The 18,479-nt window shown below is 43.3% G+C and overlaps 1 protein-coding gene across 1 annotated transcript; it reads right to left on the bottom strand.

Moving 5' to 3' along the window:
* Positions 1–2,161: 2,161 nt before the first annotated feature.
* On the bottom strand, positions 2,162–16,552 carry LOC134386978 (zinc finger protein 14-like). The gene is made up of 4 exons (XM_063109136.1): positions 16,466–16,552; positions 6,449–6,575; positions 5,565–5,625; positions 2,162–5,158 (listed from the first exon to the last, which is right to left on the bottom strand). Exons 1-4 carry the CDS (start codon positions 16,466–16,468, stop codon positions 2,776–2,778), a joined length of 2,574 nt encoding a protein of 857 aa, XP_062965206.1. The 5' UTR covers positions 16,469–16,552; the 3' UTR covers positions 2,162–2,775.
* Between the last annotated feature and the right edge of the window lie 1,927 nt (positions 16,553–18,479).

Here is an 18,479-nt window from a genome sequence, read left to right as displayed (position 1 = left end):
CCCTCATTTTTTGCCAAAGCAAAGAAAGAGTGGTCTTAGAGACCCACCACTTGGAACAATCGACCCAAGCAGACCCCCAGATCAATGAGCATTGGAATAAATAGGCAAAAGCTAACTAATACAGTTGATTACACATATTGTTACTGTCAGAAACAAAACAAAACAAAACCATGTTATTTTGAAGGAGAAATCATGAGCTCTCATGTCAAGAAAGCTTCAGTAAGTCACAGAAAGGAGGCCTTAATGAGATTGACTAGAAATCAAGAATTCTTATCCAGAAATTATATGCATTTACTTATTTATTCCAATAAAAATACTATGAATTGAAATGTTTGACATGAAAATCTTACAAAAATAATGAGACAAAATGAAACTAATTTTTCAAATACTGAATAAATTCAAACTTAACAATGTACCGCACTAATCAGTTATGGCATCAATTCTGATTTTACTATTACAAAAATTATCATTCAAGAGTCTCTTATCAGGCTGGCCCGTGGCTCACTTGGGAGAGCGTGGTGCTGACAACACCAAATCAAGGGTAAAGATCCCCTTACTGGTCATCTTAAAAAAAAAAAAAAAAAAAAAAAAACCTCTTATCTGGTGGACGTGCTGCTACTGTGGGAAAACTGAAGTAAAAAGTCAATACATTTGAAAAGATATTCAGAGGTGAGAAAATTCTACGAAGAGGGCTAAACTGCCATCATATGCTGTGTTGTTAATTTAGGACTGAGCACTCTGAAATATTACAGCCCATATAAACTTAAAAAAATACTTGCGATGCTTCCACTTTTTGATGTATTTTGGAAAAAGTTAATATTGCAAATATCCAACCTTTTTTTAAAAAATATTTTTTTATTTTTGCTGCTGGCAAGTATGGGATCCAAACCCTTGATCTTGGTGCTATAACACTGTGCCCTAACCAACTGAGCTAACTGTCCAGCTCCCTATTCAGACTTTTAAACATTAAATTCACTCACAAGTCCAACTGGGCCTCATGTGACTTTCAGTTTCAAGATACGCTGACTGGGAAACACTCAAAAAACACCTACATCATGGAGTAAGAAACTTGGACTCCCAGTGTCACTCCTTCCAGGACACAGAGAACACCAGATACCTGAACCCTCCCCCAGAACTTATAAAATTACAGACTCTGTGATTTGTGATTTGTTCAATGCAGAACCTACTAGAGGGCCTGTTACACAGGAAATTAATATTTGTTGAATAACCAGACCCAAACACACACAATTTTGCACATATCACAGGCTCACATACAGGCAATCTGCATAGTGAATTGTTCTCATACCAACCTCATGTGGCAGAGAGCTGTATCCTGGCCCCTATGATAATACCCCAAAAGGGAAAGTGATACCCAGTACCTGCTACACTAGGCAAGTAATAAAAAAATTCCAACAATTTTCAAAGTGACATTTTTCAATGTCTCCTTACTTACAGAATACATAAAACACATAAAACAAAATCACTACTTACATTGTAAAAATATGAGGGACTTCCAAAAAGTTCAAGAAAAAATTGAATTAAAACATAATAGTGTGGAGTGTACTAATATTAATAAAGCAAATGAATTTCATAGGGCCTAGCTTCCAAAGCCCTGTAGTTTCAGGTATAGCCTAACTTTTTAAAAATTACACATAGAAATGTTAAGCTTGCAAAAGACAGGAGACTTTCCCCAGGCTAAAGTCTCTGTTGTAGGTAAAGAATTGTAACAGCAAAATTGCTGGCTCCAAGGACAGATGTCCTTGGTGCAACTAAACCTAATAACTGTTGCCATGACAATTATCTTACTGTTCTTTTTGTAACCACCTATGTTTCTTTTTTGTAACTTTCTGGCCTGGAGAATAAATACTGAGAGAAGACCCCAGTTCAATGTTAATTTTCTGAGGAGGAATGCCTCTCTCGGGGGTTCCTGGAAAATTAACCCCTTCGGGGCTTCTCACTGCTCAGAAGAAATGGGCTTTGAGTAATCCTTTTTGTGTCTCCATCACCCTGGGGCAGAGGCGACATAACATGAATACTCTTTCCATAAACTTTTGAAGACCTCTTGTGTAGTCTAAATAACTCATGAATTCAACAAACTTCAAATTAGAGAAAGAAAATTTTATTAATTTCACTATAGGAAAAATACACTGCTGACTAAAACTCCTGTGGTATTCCTCAAAGTGCACATAAAGAATTATTTCTCTTTCCAATGTTTATTTCCAAAATTTAGAATTAAACTCATTCCCTATAAATCCAATCTAAGACTGATGTGCTGATAAAGCAATACCTAATCTGTAACTATATTTCTCTTCTGGTGTGAGTTTTTTGGATCATTATACACTAATTTCCATCAGGCTTTCTCTCCAACATGGTTTCTCCTATGACCTTGAAAGAATTTATTATAATTGAAAGGCTTTCCCACATTTTTCACGTTTACAGAGTTTATGTCCATTGTGCATCTTTACATTTTTGTAAATAAGAGGGTACTTCAAAAAGATGGTGGAAAAAAAGAATTGTAAGGTAACGCAAATCCTTCCATAAAGTTTTTGAAGTACCCTCTTATGAGGGCCACCTGAAAGCTGTCCCATACTGCTTATATTTATCACTTCTCTCCAGTGTGTGTGTGTGTTCAGATGTCTTTGAAAGGCTGCAACACAAAAGGATTTACCACACTGCTTACATTCATACACTTTCCCTGTAGTAAGTCTTTATATGCCTTTGGAAACAACTGAAAAACCTGGAGGTTTTCCCACATTGCTTACACTCATAGGGTCTCTACCCAGCATGAGCTGTTCTCACATGATAGTTTAAGTAACTGGCACTACTGTAGGCTTTACCACATTGCTGACATTCATAGGGATTCTCTCCACTATGAGTTGTTCTTATGTGACATCGTAAGGCACTCGCCCTACTATAGGCTTTTCCACACTGCTGACATTTACAAGGTCTCTCTCCATTGTGAGTCTGTTCATGTCTTCGAAAAGCACTAGAAAAATTAAAGTCTTTCCCACATTGCTTGCATTCATAGGGTTTCTCTCCATTGTGAGTCTTTTCATACCTTTGGAAGGAACTACGAAAATGGAAGGCTTTCCCACACTGCTGACATTTATAGAGATTCTTCCCACTATGATTTGTTCTCAAATGATATGGTAAGTTCCTGGCCCTAGTGTAGGCTTTTCCACATTGCTGACATTCACAGGGTTTCTTTCCAGCATGAGTCTCTTCATGTTGTCGAAAGGCAGTAGAGCATCTGAAGGCTTTCCCACATTGCTTACATTCATAGGGTTTCTCACCAGTGTGAACCTTTTCATGTCTTCGAAGAGAACTTAAAAAACTGAAGGCTTTCTCACATTTCTTACATGCATATGGTTTCTGTCCAGTGTGAACTCTCACATGGTATTGCAAGTAATTAGGACAACTGAAAGCTTTCCCATATCGCTTACATTCATAGGGATTCTCTCCATTATGAGTTGTTCTCACATGACATTGTAAGTAACCAACACTACTGTAGAGTTTCCCACATTGTCTACATTCATAGGGCCTCTCTCCATTGTGAGTCTTTTCATGTCTTTGAAAGGAACTAGAAAAACTGAAGGCTTTCCCACACTGCTGACATTCATAGGGTTTCTCTTCAGTGTGAGTTCTCATGTGACACTGTAAGTAAGTGGAACATCTGAAAGCTTTCCTACATTGCTGACATTCATAGGAGTTCTCTCCATTATGATTTGTTCTCAAATGATATTTTAAGTTCCTGGCTGTCCTGTAGGCTTTCCCACATTGCTTACATTCATAGGGAAACCTTCCAGTGTGAGTCTTTTCATGTCTTCGAAGGGAACTAGGAAAACCAAAGGCTTTCCCACAATGCTTACATGCATAGGGTTTCTCGCCAGTGTGGATTCTCACATGATATTGCAAGTAATTAGGACAACTGAAAGCTTTCCCACATTGCTTACATTCACAGGGGTTCCCTCCATTATGAGTTCTTCTCACATGACATTGTAAGGAATTGACACTACTGTAGAGTTTCCCACATTGTCTACATTCATAGGGCCTCTCTCCATTGTGAGTCTTTTCATGTCTTCGAAGGGCACTAGGAAAACCAAAGGCTTTCCCGCATCGCTTACATTCATAGGGTTTCTCTCCAGTGTGAATTCTCACATGATATTGCAGGTAACCAGAACAACTGAAAACTTTCCCACATTGTTCACATTTACAGGGATTCTCTCCACTATGAGTTCTTCTCACATGACATCGTAAGGAACTGATGCTACTATAAGTTTTCCAACATTGCTGACATTCATAGGATTTCTTGCCAGCATGAGTCTTTTCACGTCTCCGAAAAGCAGCAGCATATGGGAAGGCTTTTCTACACTGCTTAGGTTCATGGGGTTTCTGATCATTGTGAATCTTTTCATGTCTTCGAAAGGAACTAGAGAAACGAAAGGCTTTTCCACATTGCTTACATTTGTAGAGTTTCTCTCCAACGTGAATTCTCAAGTGGCACTGTAAGTGACTGGAACAACTGAAAGCTTTCCCACACTGCTCACATCTATAAGGATTTTCTCCACTATGAGTTGTTCTCACATGACATAGTGAGGACATGACACTACTGTATGCCTTCCCACATTGTCTATATTCATAGGGTTTTCTTCCAGTGTGAGTTATCATATGTTTTCTAAAAATCCAGGGATAAATGAAATCTTTACCATATTCCTTACATGTATAAGGCTTCTTTTTTTTAGTGTGAGTAGTTACATGTCTAGTAAGACTTGAGAACTCACTGAAGACTTTTCCACAGTATTTACATTTGTGAGTTTTCTCTGCAAAGTGAGTCTTGTAATGCTGAGTGAAGCACTGGGATTGAGTCAAGACTTTCCCACATAATTCACATCCACAGGTTTTCTTTCCACAGTGAGTTATCACATGCATTCTTAAATATGAGGGACAACTGAAGGACTGCCCACATTCCTGATATTCATTTATTTTGGGCCTACTGTGAGATCCAATGTGCCTCTTCAGGGAAGAATGATGCAGAAAGACTCTTCCACATTCATGGCATTCGTATGATTTTATTCCCCTGAAGCTTGGAATCTGGCTGAAGCCTTCTGAATATTGATGACCTTCATTACTTTCACAGAGCCTTTCCACCATATGATTTCTGTTAAAACTAAGATAGCCACATGGTTAACAGTATGCTTACTTATGATCTAATATTTAGTACTAAGTATTGCAATGTCATTGTAACCACTTTCAGTTAGAGTATAGGTTTTCTTACCTGTATGAATTGATTGAAAGTGGAAAAAATGGAATGCTCTGGAGGAGGCCACAACTACAGTTGCTACTAAAACCGTGTTTCTTATGTGTGGGGTTTCCTGAAATTGCTTCCTCACTTAATTGTGTTTAACACTGAATATCTGTGTCACAGTTGAAAAAACATTTTGGGTGAAAATTATCTGAGGATAAACAAATGTGAAACGGCTTTTGTGTGTTGTTTGTTTGTTTAATTTCATGACATACTATGATTCTGTACTGGGATACTGCTTTCCTTTCTGAGTTGAACTCACCTCAGATGTCTGTTCTGGTTTTTGTGCTGATCTTCAATGCTGTGGTCTTTCCAATATTTCCCTACAATATAGACACAGGAATTAGTCCTTATGAACTTTGCTACTTTCTGTTGCTTATGAACTTTGCAATTTTCTGTTCCTTAGTTATTTCTCCTTAACACATATCCTGCTGAGAAACTGGCCCACTAGCTTTAAAGTGAGTCTTCTGTGACAAGAGAATTTGAACAAAACTTTGAAGGAATAAGTCACCTATGAGTAAAAAAAATTGTTCAGATGTTTCGTTGTTTGAGGACTTCATCAGTTACCGCTACAAGGGGCCAAAAGAGTAGACAAATCCCTAAAATTATCACAAGGTTTCAAACAATTACCTCTCGGTGACCCAAAATGGCCCATGAAGCGTATATACACTTTGATGATCCTAAGAAGCTTCAAGTCTCGGGCCGGCCCGTGGCTCACTCGGGAGAGTGTGGTGCTGGTAGCGCCGAGGCCGCGGGTTTGGATCCTATATATGGATGGTCGGTTTGCTCACTGGCTGAGCGTGGTGCTGACAAGGCCATGGGTTCGGATCCCTATATAGGGATGGCTGGTTAGCTCACTTGGGAGAGCATGGTGCTGACAACCCCAAGTCAAGGGTTAAGATCCCCTACTGGTCATCTTTAAAAAAAAAAAAAAGAAAAAGAAGAAGCTTCAAGTCTTTTAGAGAAAACCAGAAAAAAAAAAAGTTTAAAATATGGATTTCCATTGTCACAGAAAAAGGATTAGATTCTAGGTCCATGAAGCCATCCTATTTACCAATATACTCCATTTCCACATTGCAAATCTTGAGACAGCATTGATAAGCAAGAAATACTAGTTCACTGAATAAGGAATGAGGCCGTCCTTACCTACTGAGTCCAGGTTCCTGAAAGTTTCAAGCATCACATCTTTGTAGAGGTTCCTCTGAGCAGAATCCAGCAAAGCCCATTCCTCCAGGGTGAAGTTCAGAGCCACATCCTCAAAGACCACTGAGTTCTAAAACATCCCAAATGTATGAGAAGAGTGGGTGAAACTGTCAGCATAGGAAAGATAAGACTTTCCTTCTAGGAAGTGCATACAGATCCTATGCTCTCCTGAAATTGGATTTATGATCTGGTCATCAGACTTTTCTTTCTGCTCTCACATTGTCAAAGATTTCATAGCACACACACACTGAGATGATAAGATGCCTGAACAGCTCTTCCCACCAGAGATATAAGACTGCTCTGGGCCTTGCTGACCTGGAGGAACAGGTACAGAGTTCCAGTGTGTGAGGGAGTTCACTGAAGTCCAAAACAGTTTGACTGTGACTTGTCCCATGATTTTAAAACAAAGAATAAGTTCAGCAGTAATTTCTTCCTAAAGAACATTTGTACTCCTTTCACAAATTACAAGAGGAAGTGATCCCCCAAACCTACTCTATAAGCAGAACTCCCTTCTTCTCTCTTTTCCAGTGCCCTCTTGGGCACAGTAGCATGACAGCCTAAACCCTGGGCATAGGAAGACACTGAGCTGCATGATTCCCCTAAACCCTGGTCTTGGAACAAGATCATCAGCCCACTGATGTCCACATGCAGGGTACAGAAAAAGGTTTCCACATGGCAATTCTGATGCTGTGAATTCATGTATTCATATGTGAATAGAGTAGCATCTTAACACAAATAACCTTTTTTTACTGTTGCGGGAGTAAGATGAGCTGCCTGGGTCAGCCCTTATTACTCTTGGTACAGCACACCTGTAGTGCATTCTTGTAACAAAGTTCCACTACCAAATGTGCAGGAAAGCATTAACACAGCAGGCCTGATACTGCTTGTCCTTAGGAAGGCCTGCTTGCAAAGTTGGTCCTTCACGATGAAGGAATTAAAAATATGCCACTCCAAAATATGCCACTATGAACTGACTATCTACTATCTTGAATTAAAGGCACTTGAAAAACAGTACACTAAAGATCAAGATGAAATTCCCATGTGAAAGATGCCCTCCTGGTACTGGGGAAAAAAGTAAAATTCTTATCACCAAGCACGGGAAGGTGAGACTGAGGAAATCCTGAACAGACATGGTTTAAACAAACTTTTATCTTGTTTTAGCCTCACCGTGTAGTATATTTACTTCTTCACAACTTACTCCTCTTTGTCCAATTCAGTTTATAAGTGTTCAACTCTGTGCCATTGGGTCTTCATTTCCTTATGAAGGTTTCAATACCACGTAAAACTTGAATTAAATTTATACACCTGTCTCATGTTTTATGTGAACTTACTTCTCAGGCCTAGCCAAAAAACCCTAAGAAGCAGAGGTAATTTTTTTTTTTTAAAGATGACCGGTAAGGAGATCTTAACCCTTGACTTACTGTTGTCAGCACCACGCTCTCCAAAGTGAGCTAACCACAGGGCCAGTCCGTGGCTCATTTGGGAGAGTGCCATGCTGATAACACCAAGGCCGCACGTTTGGATCCCTATATAGGGATGGCCGGTTAGCTCACTGGGTGAGCGTGGTGCTGACAACACCAAGTCAATGGTTAAGATCCCCTTACCGGTCATCTTTAAAAAAAACAAACAAAAAAACAAAGTGAGCTAATCGGCCATCCCTATATACAGATCCAAACCTGTGGCCTTGGTGTCATCAGCACCACACTCTCCCAAGTGAGCCACGGGCCAGCCCAGCGGAGGTAAATTTTTCACTGAAAAGCCTGAGAGAAAAGAACAGCTCACTGTTCCTGAACTGTTTATGCATAAAATATGGTTTATGCTTTCCTTCTGAGTCTGGAATTCAGGTATGTCCTAGGCAAAAGTGCCAACGTGATCAACCCCCAGTAAAAGCCTTGGGCACAGTCTCCAAAGAGCTTCCCTGATAGACAACATTTCACACATGCTGTAAGAACTGATTGTGGAGGAAACAGACTCCTTGCTTTCCTCTGCATGTGTCCCCAAAATAAATATTGAAACTTAATACTCGGTGATAGGATTAAGAGGTGGAACCTTTAGGAGAAGATTCAGTCATGAGGGAAGAGCCCTCATGAATGGGATCAGTGACCTTATAAAAGGGTCAGAGGGCACCAGATAGTGCCTTCTGCCCTTCTGCTGTGTGAGGACACAGTGCGGCAACGAGGTGCCTCCTTGGCAGCAGAGACCTCGTCCTCCATCAGACACCAAACCAGCCAAGCACCTTGATCTTTGGACTTCCAGTCTCCAGAATTGTGACAAATAAATTTCTGTTGTTTTTAAGTTACCTACTCTCAGGTATTTCATTACAGAAATACAAACAGACCGAGGCACTTGTCCTGTGTGACTTTACAGGGGACACTGACGGAAACTGCACTTTGTTTCCTTCAGAATTAGGCCCATGCTCCTTTCCCATTTGCCGTTCTGTTTTGTATCCTCTCCCAGTGATAAGTGATACCCACAAGTAGTCGTATACGTGGACTCCTGTGTGTCCTAGCAAAGTGTTTTAGGGAAGGGTTTGCTTAACATACAGCAAGGATTTTAAAATTACACGGATAGCAATAGAATGGTATCAGAAGACAAACAGACCAATGGAAAGGAAGAAACTGCTGAACATACCTGCACGTACACAGCAGTGCTCTGACATGCAGAAATAAAGAAGCAGACTCAAGGTCTCTCTGATCTCCTTCCCACCTCCTGTCTCTCAATCCTCTCTCTCTCTCCAAAGCACAGAATGAAGCTGGTTCCCTTATTTAACTAAAGTCTGGACCCACCAAAGAAGAAGAGAATTACCTCTGGTCCTTTTCCTGAGATTTCATTAATTGAACTCATATCACAGGAAGGAAAACTGAAGTCTGTCAACACACCTAGACTATCTTTCGTCACAGACTACTGTCTTATATTTTGGTCCCCTTCCATATTTTAAAGAAAATCATTTACCAGTCACTGTCTGTTCTGTAGGCCAAATAGGCTTTACCCTGAGCCACTGCATGTTCTCCAAGCCCATTGTGTCCCCCTAAGAATCATTTACTCTTACACCCCCACCTCCCCTTTCCCTATGGAGATGGGGTATACAAGCTCTGTAGCCCAATGGAAAATTGGGACTTTACTGTCTTCTGATTCCTCTGTGCTTTTCTTAAATAAATAATAGCACATTAAATAATAAAAATCTGTTATGCCTTTGCTTCTTATTGATCTAAATTTGTCACTGATTTTTATTAATGAACTCTTACAGGTGAAGTTTTCCTTTGGCGCCTACAAATGCAAGGGTGGCTCAATGTAGAAACATCAATCAATGTAAAACACATTCACGTGATAAACACCACATGAGACGTCAACTGGTGCAGAAAAAGCATTTTACAGAATTCAGCAACGTTTCATGATCAAAACAGCTGACAAATTAAGAATCAAAGGGCACTCCCAGAACCTGAAAAAGGGCATTTACATGGCAGCAAGATTCTATAAAGGAAATAAAGTAGAGAAGCAAGCATTTACCCCAGCTCAGATCAGCAGCCAGCTTCACCCACCGTGCACAAGAAAACCCCACATCAGAAGGTTAAACCATAAAAGCCAAACAACAATAACAACAAAGAATGTTAAACCCTTACCCTAGCTTGGGGGACAGACTCTCTTTAGTGAGATGCACCCCAGCGGGCCACTTCTAGGGAAGGAGAGATGAAGAAAAGAGGCCAGGAAAGGAGAATAGAAGAAAAAACAAAAAACGAACCACAGAGACTCAATTTTTTTTAACTTAATTGAACTGTTCTTGTCTAGCCCAAGAAGCTGACCTTCCATTAGAATTTACTGCTTGGAGGTGTCAGGATGGCCGAGTGGTCTAAGGCGCCAGACTCAAGTGAACAGACCAATAACAAATAAAGGAGATTGAAGCTGTTATCAGAAGGCTCCCAACAAAGAAAAGCCCAGGACCAGATGGATTCACAGCAGAATTTTACCAAACATTCAAAGAGGAATTGACACCAATTCTTTACAAACTATTCCAAAAGATTGAAACAGACGCAAATCTCCCAAACTCATTCTATGAAGCAAACATCATTCTGATACCAAAACCAGATAAAGATATAACCAAAAAAGAAAACTACAGGCCGATATCCTTGATGAATATAGATGCAAAAATCCTCAATAAACTACTAGCAAACAGAATACAGCAACACATACGTAAAATTATTCACCACGATCAAGTAGGATTCATCCCAGGGATGCAAGGTTGGTTCAACATACGCAAATCAATAAATGTGATACACCATATTAATAAAATCAAACACAAGGACCATATGATCATCTCTATAGATGCTGAAAAAGCATTTGATAAAATTCAACACTCATTCATGACAAAGACCCTCTATAAGTTAGGTATAGATGGAAAGTATCTCAACATAATTAAAGCCATATATGATAAACCCACTGCCAATATCCATCCTGAATGGGGAAAAGCTGAAACTTTTCCTTTAAGAACAGGAACTAGACAAAGATGCCCATTCTCACCCCTCCTATTCAACATAGTGTTGGAAGTATTAGCCAGAGCAATCAGAGAAGAGAAGGAAATAAAGGGCATCCAGATTGGAAAAGATGAAGTCAAACTCCCTGTTTGCAGATGACATGATCCTATATATCAAACAGCCTAAAGCCTCTACAAAAAAAACTCTTGGAGTTGATAAATGATTTCAGCACAGTAGCAGGATACAAAATCAACACACAAAAATCAGTAGCATTTCTATTCTCCAATAGTGAACATGCAGAAAGAGAAATCAAGAAAGCTAGCCCATTTACAATAGCCACCAAAAAAATAAAATACTTAGGAATTGAGTTAACCAAGGATGTGAAAAATCTCTATAATGAGAACTACAAAGCACTGCTGAGAGAAATTAGAGAGAATACAAGAAGATGGAAAGATATCCCATGCTCTTGGATTGGAAGAATCAACATAGTGAAAATGTCCATACTACCCAAAGTGATATACAAATTCAATGCACTCCCCATCAAAATTCCAATGACTTTTTTCTCAGAAATGGAAAGAACTATCCAGACATTTACATGGAATAACAAAAGACCATGCATAGCCAAAGCAACGCTGAGCAAAAAAATAAAGCTGGAGGAATAACGCTACCTGACTTTAAACTATACTACAAAGCTATAATAACCAAAACAGTATGGTACTGGCATAAAAACAGACACACTGATCAATGGAATAGAATAGAGAATCCAGAAATCAACCCACACACCTACAGCCATCTGATCTTTGACAAAGGCACCAAGCCTATACACTGGGGAAGAGAACTGCCTCTTTAGCAAATGGTGCTGGGAGAACTGGATATCAATATGCAGGAGAATGAAACCAGACCCATACCTTTCACCATACCCTAAAGTCAACTCAAAATGGATTAAAGAATTAAATATACACCCTGAAACAATAAAACTTCTTAAAGAAAACAGAGGAGAAACACTTCAGGAAATAGGACTGGACACAGACTTCATGAATACAACCCCAAAAGCATGGGCAACCAAAGGAAAAATAAACAAATGGGATTATATCAAACTAAAGAGCTTCTGCACAGCAAAAGAAACAATTAACAGAGTTAAAAGACAACCAACAGAGTGGGAGAAAATATTTGCAAAATATACATCTGACAAAGGATTAATATCCAGAATATACAAGGAACTCAAACAACTTTACAAGAAAAAAAACAACCAACCCAATTAAAAAATGGGCAAAAGAGCTAAGTAGGCATTTCTCTAAGGAAGATATACAAATGGCCAACAGACATATGAAAAAGTACTCAACATCACTCAGCATCTGGGAAATGCAAATCAAAACTACACTGAGATACCATCTCACCCCAGTTAGGATGGCTAAAATCCAAAAGACTCTGAACGATAAATGCTGGCGAGGTTCCGGAGAAAAAGGAACTCTCATACATTGTTGGTGGGACCGCAAAATGGTGCAGCCTCTATGGAAAATGGTATGGAGGTTCCTCAAACAATTGCAGATAGATCTGCCATATGACCCAGCTATCCCACTGCTGGGAATATACCCAGAGGAATGGAAATCATCAAGTCGAAGGTATACCTGTTCCCCAATGTTCATCGCAGCACTCTTTACAATAGCCAAGAGTTGGAACCAGCCCAAATGTCCATCATCGGCTGAGTGGATACGGAAAATGTGGTACATCTACACAATGGAATACTACTCAGCTATAAAAACGAATGAAATACTGCCATTTGCAACAACATGGATGGACCTTGGGAGAATTCTATTAAGTGAAACGAGTCAGGCACAGAAAGAGAATTACCACATGTTCTCACTTATTGGTGGGAGCTAAAAATAAATAAATAAATTCACACACACACACACAAAAACGGGGGGGGGGAGAAGACACAACAACTACAATTCCTTGAAGTTGATACGAAAAGCAAACAGAAAGGACATTGTTGGGTGGGAGGAGGGAGAGGGAGGAGGGAGGGGGTTTCAGTAAAGGGCCCCAATAATCAACCACATTGTATATCGACAAAATAAAATTAAGAAAAATAAATAAATTAATTAATTTTTTTTAAAAAAAGAAAGAAAATATATAATGTAAAAGATGCCAGACACAAAAGCCCACATATTGTATGAGCCCGATTGTGTGAAATGCCCAAAAGAGGCATGTCTATAGAGAGAGAAAGCAGATTAACGGTTGCCTAGGACTGGGGAAGGAGGAATAGATAAAAAATGGGGAGTAATTGCTAATGGGTAAGTGGTTTCTTTGGGGAGTAATGAGACTGTTCTAAAATAGACTGTCGTAAAGGTTGCACAACTCTGATTTTACTAAAAACCATTCATTTTTACACTTTAAGTGGATAGATTGTATGGTATGTGAATTATATCTCAATAAAGCTCTTATATAAAAAGCAAAAAAAAAAAAGAATTTACTGCTTGGCATTTAGTCTTGGAATTTATCACCAAGAAACCCATTGCTTAAGGTAAACATAGATGACACTCTTTAGAGAGATCCTGGGAAAATGGGATGACTGTTAACCTGCTGTATATTAAACAAATTGGAATTACTTACAAGTTGAGTAGTCTAGATTAGAGTAGCCATAAATATTGTAAAAGACCTGAGAAATCATTATTTAAAATGTCATAGTCAGTTATCCATTCCATCTTTACACGTTTGGAATTTGTTTACGGCTTAGACTTTCCTAAACTTACACTATAAAACCCCTAGCCTTTTCTGTGTGTTGGGCAGACTCACATCTAAGGCTGGGAGGTGGTCTCCCTGATTTGCAAATCTAATAAATGCCTCATTTAAATTCCCTTACAGAATGAAGTATTTTGCTTCGATAAGAGTGAGGGACCCTGAGCACCAAGGGCACCTGTCTCTGGTTGTTCCCCACAACCTACTGACTCTCCTCCAGGGCCTAAGTTCTCACCAGCCAGGAAACTCTCAGGTGGACTCAGTTTAAGTTCTGACTCAAACTCTCCAATTCATAAATCTGTTCAATAGCAGTGGAACCCAAGTAGTCTTTCCGTAAGTCTGACCTTCACAGAATTTCTCAGTTTGCACAAATTATGCTGACTATACCAACTGTGTTCCTACCCAAACCAAACCCTCAGGAAACAGTCCCAGGGCCACCACAAAGTATAATCTCAAAGACAAAACGGCCCCTAGCACATCTTGCAATGCTCTGAAGCTTCTCTCAGCCTAGCAGTTCCTTCTGTGGGTTGTTCTGAGTGGCTGGAGGTCCCTGCAGGGGAAGCTCCCCAGCAAGATGCACAGTCCCTTCATTAATCTCCTTTGCAGGCTCAACTGTGGACCTGGCTTAGAATCAGAGGGCTCAGGCCTGAGCACCCACCCCAGGACTATACTTGCTTCACACCATCATTGAAAACTTACCCGCACTGGCCCAGCCGCCCAAAATAAATAAATGAAATACAATTTAAACGATGCACAGATTCCTCCTCCCAGTATTTGAATAAGAATACACCAGAATCACCACATTCATCCTGTATTCAAGGTAGGGGAGGGGCAGGCATTCTAAATCACTCTTCATGGTTTTAGATGACTGCAAACCGCTTATCCCTTCCAAAAATGGGTATCAGTTAACTATTATCCTCCCAATAACAAACTGTAAATTAATCAGAATTGAAGGGGCTGTTAGCTCAGCTGGTTAGATAGAGCACAGCCTTGTAACACCAAGGTCATGGTTTCAGGTCCCCATACCAGCCAGCTGTCCCCCCTCAAAAAAAAAATAACAACAAAAAAGAACCAGCAAAGGATAAATTAATCAGAATTGAGCACTCAGTTTTACAGGCCATGGCTGACAGAATTTGCATTTTCTCTCTTTTTTTCCTCCGGCCTCTGGCTGGTAACCCTGAACCCTGGTGTTATCAGCACCACGCTATCACCAACTCTGCAAACCGGCCAGAATCTGAATTTTCTGATGCCTAGACATTAAAAGGAAACGGAACAGGACCGCACATTGTCACAAACTCTGTACCCTGCATAGAACAGTAACCACGATTTTTTTTTTCCCCATCACATCTGAAATCCATTTCTTCATGGACCTCGTTGTCAGGTGCGAGGCTGCACGCCTCGCCTTCTGTGCAGCAGAACGTTAGAGAGGCTGTGACTGGGCATCTCCCCAGCAGCACTCTCAGGCAAGTTCCTGCATCACACCAGTCAGCGGCCGAAGACAGAGAGACCAGAGAAATTTACGGGAAGAAGAACGCCAAAAAAGAGCCAGGAATTTACGTTCACTGAAACCTCAGGCCCTAAAAATGGCCATTAGTGCAGACGTGGAGCTCACCTGACGCGCCCCAGAGCAGGTCACCGCCCTCCGCTACTGCGTCCCTTTCCCCAAACTTTTCCCCGACCTCCTCCCGCCCCAGCCGTCCCCACAAGCCGCCCCCGAGCCCCTCACTCCGGCCGTCCCCACAAGCCGCCCGCGAGCCCCTCACTCCCGGCCGTCCCCACAAGCCGCCCGCGAGCCCCTCACTCCCGCCGTCCCCACAAGCCGCCCCCGAGCCCCTCACTCCCGCCGTCCCCACAAGCCGCCCCCGAGCCCCTCACTCCCGGCCGTCCCCACAAGCCGCTCCCGAGCCCCCGCCCCCGGCCGTTCCCACAAGCCGCCCCCGAGCCCCTCACTCCCGGCCGTCCCCACAAGCCGCTCCCGAGCCCCTCACTCCCGGCCGTCCCCACAAGCCGCTCCCGAGCCCCCGCCCCCGGCCGTTCCCACAAGCCGCCCTCGAGCCCCTCACTCCCGCCGTCCCCACAAGCCGCCCCCGAGCCCCTCACTCCCGCCGTCCCCACAAGCCGCCCCCGAGCCCCTCACTCCCGGCCGTCCCCACAAGCCGCTCCCGAGCCCCTCACTCCCGGCCGTCTCCACAAGCCGCCCCCGAGCCCCTCACTCCCGCCGTCCCCACAAGCCGCCCCCGAGCCCCTCACTCCCGGCCGTCCCCACAAGCCGCTCCCGAGCCCCTCACTCCCGGCCGTCTCCACAAGCCGCCCCCGAGCCCCTCACTCCGGCCGTCCCCACAAGCCGCCCCCGAGCCCCTCACTCCCGGCCGTTCCCACAAGCCGCTCCCGAGCCCCTCACTCCCGGCCGTCCCCACAAGCCGCCCCCGAGCCCCTCACTCCGGCCGTCCCCACAAGCCGCTCCCGAGCCCCCGCCCCCGGCCGTTCCCACAAGCCGCCCCCGAGCCCCTCACTCCCGGCCGTCCCCACAAGCCGCTCCCGAGCCCCCCACAAGCCGCTCCCGAGCCCCCGCCCCCGGCCGTTCCCACAAGCCGCCCCAGAGCCCCTCACTCCCGGCCGTCCCCACAAGCCGCCCCCGAGCCCCTCACTCCGGCCGTCCCCACAAGCTGCCCCAGAGCCCCCGCCCCCGCCCGCCGCCTCCCGCTCTGGAGTCGTCCCCGCCCGCGGACTCGGGCTCCGGCCCCCGCGCGCTCACCATGTCCGGCCCCGCTCCCGGCTGTCTGGGGCGTCCTCCCCGAGGGCCGCGACCGCTGCAGACAGAGAACCACGAGGACGTAGGTACCTGAGACCAAGAGGGGACCGGGGACGCGCGCGCACGTCGGCGCGGAGAGTGATCCCTCCCCCGGGCCTCTGATTGGACCCGGCTGCAGACGTCAGCGCCCCTGATTGTAGGATGATACTAACAACAGCGACTCTGATTAGACAGTTTTCTAGGACACGCCCCCTGCAGCCTGAGTGACAGGTACGTCGGGAACGCGAGTGGCTCACCCCGCCCGCCCGGGGCGTTCGCGTCTGCGCAGAAAGCGCTGCGGCTCCGGGGCGGCCCCTCCTTCCTCCTCCTCCGAACGCGGGGACGTAGGTGTGCGCGGGGATTCCCGACTCAGTGTCCGCTGCAGAACGACTCCTTGTCCTGGGCAGGAGGTACGGGTCGGGGGCGGCCTTTCCCGCAAGTCCCGGTGATCTGAGCTCTTTGAGAGCAAGACCCTTAGCGGGGACGTCACCGCGAGCGAGGCGGAGTCCGCGGTGCTGGGCCCGGGAGAGGGTCGAGGCCGCGACCCTCCCACCGTGTGCACCTGGTGATTGACACAGGAGGCCGGGCCTGGGGAGTCCTGTGTGTTTCTACTTGTTTGTTCCGGATGCCAAAGTCTTGGTAGTTATGTCTGCTGGTCCGCAAGGATGTAGGTAGAAGTGTCCCTGTGTCTGCCTGGTGTCACTGTCTTCAGTCACAAGTGTCTGTGTGTCTGTATAATTTCCAGTCATGAAATACATCCCGCAGCAGTCCCAGGTGGTCATTAAAAGTGAGTTATATTCTATTTCACAACAATGTAAATGTACTTAATATTAGTGAATAGTACAGTTAAAATAGTACTTAAGATTGTAAATAATATGATCTGTGTTTCTGCCACAATAAAAAAGTTATATTCAACCTTTAAGAAGTAGTGATTGCAGAATTAAACTCTTCCAATATATGTAGGAAGAATGAAAGCGCCACATTATTTCTGTTATGTTTGCATGAGTTTAATTTGCAAGAAAATAGAAAGGCTATCCTCACTAAAATTCAAGCAATAAAAATAAATACATTACACCAAAGTTAAGAAGTTTTCAACAAAAGTCATCATTAGGAGAGTGAAAAGACAGCCCACCGACCAGAGATGCATGCAATGCATAGATCTGACATAGAACTTATATCCAGAAATATATTAAGAGCTGCAAATTAATAACAGGGAGGCAGACAGTACAACAGAAAAGTAAAACTGAAAATGATCAATGAGGCATTTGCAAAGGAAGTTATCCAAGTGGCTAATATACATATAAAAAATGCTCAATTTCATCAGCCATCAGGGAAATGCAAATTAAAATCACAGGAGATACCACTATAATCCCAACCAGAATGACTGGATAAAAAAAATCAGGTGTGGGCCAAGTGTTAATGGCAATGTGGAGCAACTGGAACTCTCATACACTAATGATGGAGTGGAAACTGGTACAACTGTGTTGGAAAACTGTTCCCACAAAGGACTGCCACAAACAGTCCTGTGATGGCGCTGGTTGACATTTCAAAGAAAGAAGCAGTAAAGGCCAGGGTGATCAGTCTTGAGCATTTATCAGGGGAACTTACGTCCAGAGTGCTGCAGGACATCCTCGTGGAGGACAGCAAGAGAGAAAGGATGTTCTACCTGGGTATGTCTGAAGCGAGAGGGTCAGGGCATGGAATCCATAAGGGTTTAAGAAATTTCCTCAGGCCCTGGACTAGTCAGTGTTTGGGACAACAACCTAGATAACTATCAGTGTTAGGCAATGTTGAAAGCCCAGGTTTGGGTACAAGCCTGCTGGGAAAAACTTGCAGCTGGCTGGGTCACAGAGTGTTCATGACACTACCATTTTCAATCAGCACACAGAAAGCAAGGGGGGGCGGGGAGAATGGAGGGACCCCACAGTCTATATGCATTCTTTACATATTCTGGACACTCAGCTTTTTTGATGTGTAA

This window comes from Cynocephalus volans, chromosome 10 (genome assembly GCF_027409185.1).
Source record: "Cynocephalus volans isolate mCynVol1 chromosome 10, mCynVol1.pri, whole genome shotgun sequence".
Classification (NCBI taxonomy): domain Eukaryota; kingdom Metazoa; phylum Chordata; class Mammalia; order Dermoptera; family Cynocephalidae; genus Cynocephalus; species Cynocephalus volans.
Note: the sequence above shows the minus strand (reverse complement) of the source record. Positions and strands in the feature narration are given on the sequence as shown.